Raw genomic sequence first — 2500 nt, 5'->3', positions numbered from 1 at the left:
CTACTGACCACCCTTTGGTTAAATCGTCGGTTGAAGGTGCCAGAAGGAATCTGGGTAGACCAGTCAAACCAAAAGAACCGCTTCCCATTGACTTGTTGCAAGTTATTACCGACCATTATAGCTCCAGCGAGTAATTGGAGATATTACTTTATTTACGGATCGAATGTGTATTTTTGTGCCGAAACGAAAGAATGATCAAATCAGAGAGGGTCATACCTCGGTCATAGCTAGATCGGGAAAATTAACTTGTCCTGTAGCAGTCACTGAGAGGTTAGTTAGTTTTTTACCAGAGCCTAGGAATCCTCATTGTCCTTTTATTAAACGCATTGTTAAGACCAAGTCAGGCGAGCATTTCCATGAACGCATCGGTATTTCTTATTCTACGATCTTGCTAGAACTTAAGAAGCTTGTTGGTCCTTTTGTTGACGATGTTTCCATTTTCGGGACACATAGTATCAAATCAGGGGCAGCTTCACATCCTGCCTGTAGAGCTATCAATGAGACACTTTTAGACAAGCATGCTGGTTGGAATTGTCCTAAGACAAAGAAGCGTTACGTCAAGCATGTGTTTTTTCGTTGTGAGGCCTCGTAGGAAAGGCCGGCGGATGAGCCTTGGTTCCTATTCAGATATCCAGATTTTTCCTCGTGTTGGGGTTTTTGAAGGTTTTTTCTGGTCTCCGTGCTCATTCCTCGTATATTTGCCGTATTCCATGCATGCTTTTTCGAGTTTATTCAGTTTAGGATACCCTATGGTTACACAGCCTTTACAGAACAATGCGAGCCTTGGTTCCAATCCTCGGGGAGTACCCTACTTGGCTGTTGTTGTAGTTTTGCTTCGTGTTTTGCGGTTTACATTGTCAATACATTTATTCCTAATAAAGTTTGGAGTATGGTCGTTCGTACGCACGCAGACCGTATCCAGTATGCTCTATGTATTCTGTTGTGCCTTATGCCATTTGGTCGTAATATGCCTAGTATAGTGTAGAATTTCTTAACTATGGTGCTCCGCGCGCGCGGAGCTCCGCTATCATCGATAAGAACTCCTAGTGATTTAGCAGTAGTAACTTGCTCAATAGGAACGCCGTTGATTGAGGGTCCAGGAGGAACTGTTAAAGCACACAATCTCTGTCTTAACCCAATAAGCATAAATTCATATTTAGTGTGAGTTTATTAATTTTGCTATCAGCCAGCTGCTAACATTTACTAAATCATCGTTTAGACAAGGTTGGATATTGTCAGCACTGAAACCGGCGTAGGTTAGGTGAGTATCATCGGCATGCATCCTTGATCGACAATTTGAAAGGCAATTTGGTAATTATTATTTTATTACATATGACATATTACATATTCCAGCACTCGGCAAAGTCCCTTTTTGGCTTATGGCTGTTTCTGCTTAGGTGGCCTCATACACCGTAAGCCTTTTTAGAGACATCACGCCAAGCCGGCCACTTCTGCTGGTGAGAACAGGACAGCCACAACAACGGGGACTACATCCCCTACTCTTGTCGAATAGTGTGTGGGTTCTTTAACGTCCCACAGGCAACTTATGAACATAGAAGGTATTTGTGAGACGGGACCTACGATTTATAGTCCTTATCCAAGAAGACTTGAAAGTCTAACCATTTGCAGATGAAATTACAAAGGCAGCACTTTCTCCTCAGTTATTTTAAGATCCTGAGTGTTGATCCGGCCGGGGTTCGATACAGCGACCTCCCGCATGACAGCCCGATGCTCAACCAACTGAGCCACCGGTGCGCGGCCTTGACCTGATTATTAACTACTTAATGACCGAGAGTGAGGTCGTTACAGCAAAATCTCAAACTGAGGCCTTGCGATATTGATCGAGCAACAGCAACGTCAATACAGCTAGGCCGAGGTTATTAAATTGCTTATTATATGGCTAATGAAACGGTTCTGAAGCCGAAGAAAAAAACTAATTCAGCCCGTGGGCATAGGCCACTTCGGGAAATACCATAATACTCTTTGTTTTTGGCCCCAAATTTTGCATAACCATTGTTTTAGTTTTCTCTTGGGACCATTGTAAGTCCCTAGAGAAACTGGAAATAATGCTTATGCAAAATTTGGGGGGACAAAAAAAGAGTATTATGGTATTTTCCGAGGTGGCCTATTACGGGAGAATAATGCCCTAGGGCTTAGCTGCTCTTAGCCAATCAGATCGCGCGTTGTATCGGCCAGAATCTCTAACCATATATAATATACATAATGTATAACATATATAATATATAATATACAGTAAAAATAACAGCGGTCCTTTGATAGTGCCTTGAGGAACACCACAGCTAGCGCTTAATGAGCAGCTCCTAAAGAGCAACCATTAACTGAGCATCTCTGCATGCGGTTGTCCAAGTATGACTCAAACCAAAAATGCGCGTTATCGCATCGGGGACAGCTATTCTTAGAGTTATTTTCATAGACTTATGTCGTAGAGTTAGAGTTAAGTTTCCAAAATCCTGAATTCAAAATTTTGGAAGCCAACATT

The 2500-nt window shown here is 42.3% G+C and overlaps 1 protein-coding gene across 1 annotated transcript in view; it reads left to right on the top strand.

The window, feature by feature from the left end:
• The window catches only part of LOC137970297 (uncharacterized), a 429-nt gene extending 295 nt beyond the window's left edge, over positions 1-134 (top strand). Inside the window, exon 1 of the mRNA XM_068816822.1 lies at positions 1-134. This exon is cut by the window's left edge and continues 295 nt beyond it. Within this exon, the coding sequence (XP_068672923.1) occupies positions 1-134 (134 nt within the window).
• The last annotated feature ends 2366 nt before the right edge of the window (positions 135-2500 follow it).

Source organism: Montipora foliosa, chromosome 1 (assembly GCF_036669935.1).
Source record: "Montipora foliosa isolate CH-2021 chromosome 1, ASM3666993v2, whole genome shotgun sequence".
NCBI lineage: Eukaryota > Metazoa > Cnidaria > Anthozoa > Scleractinia > Acroporidae > Montipora > Montipora foliosa.
This window is presented reverse-complemented; position numbering and strand designations above follow the sequence as displayed.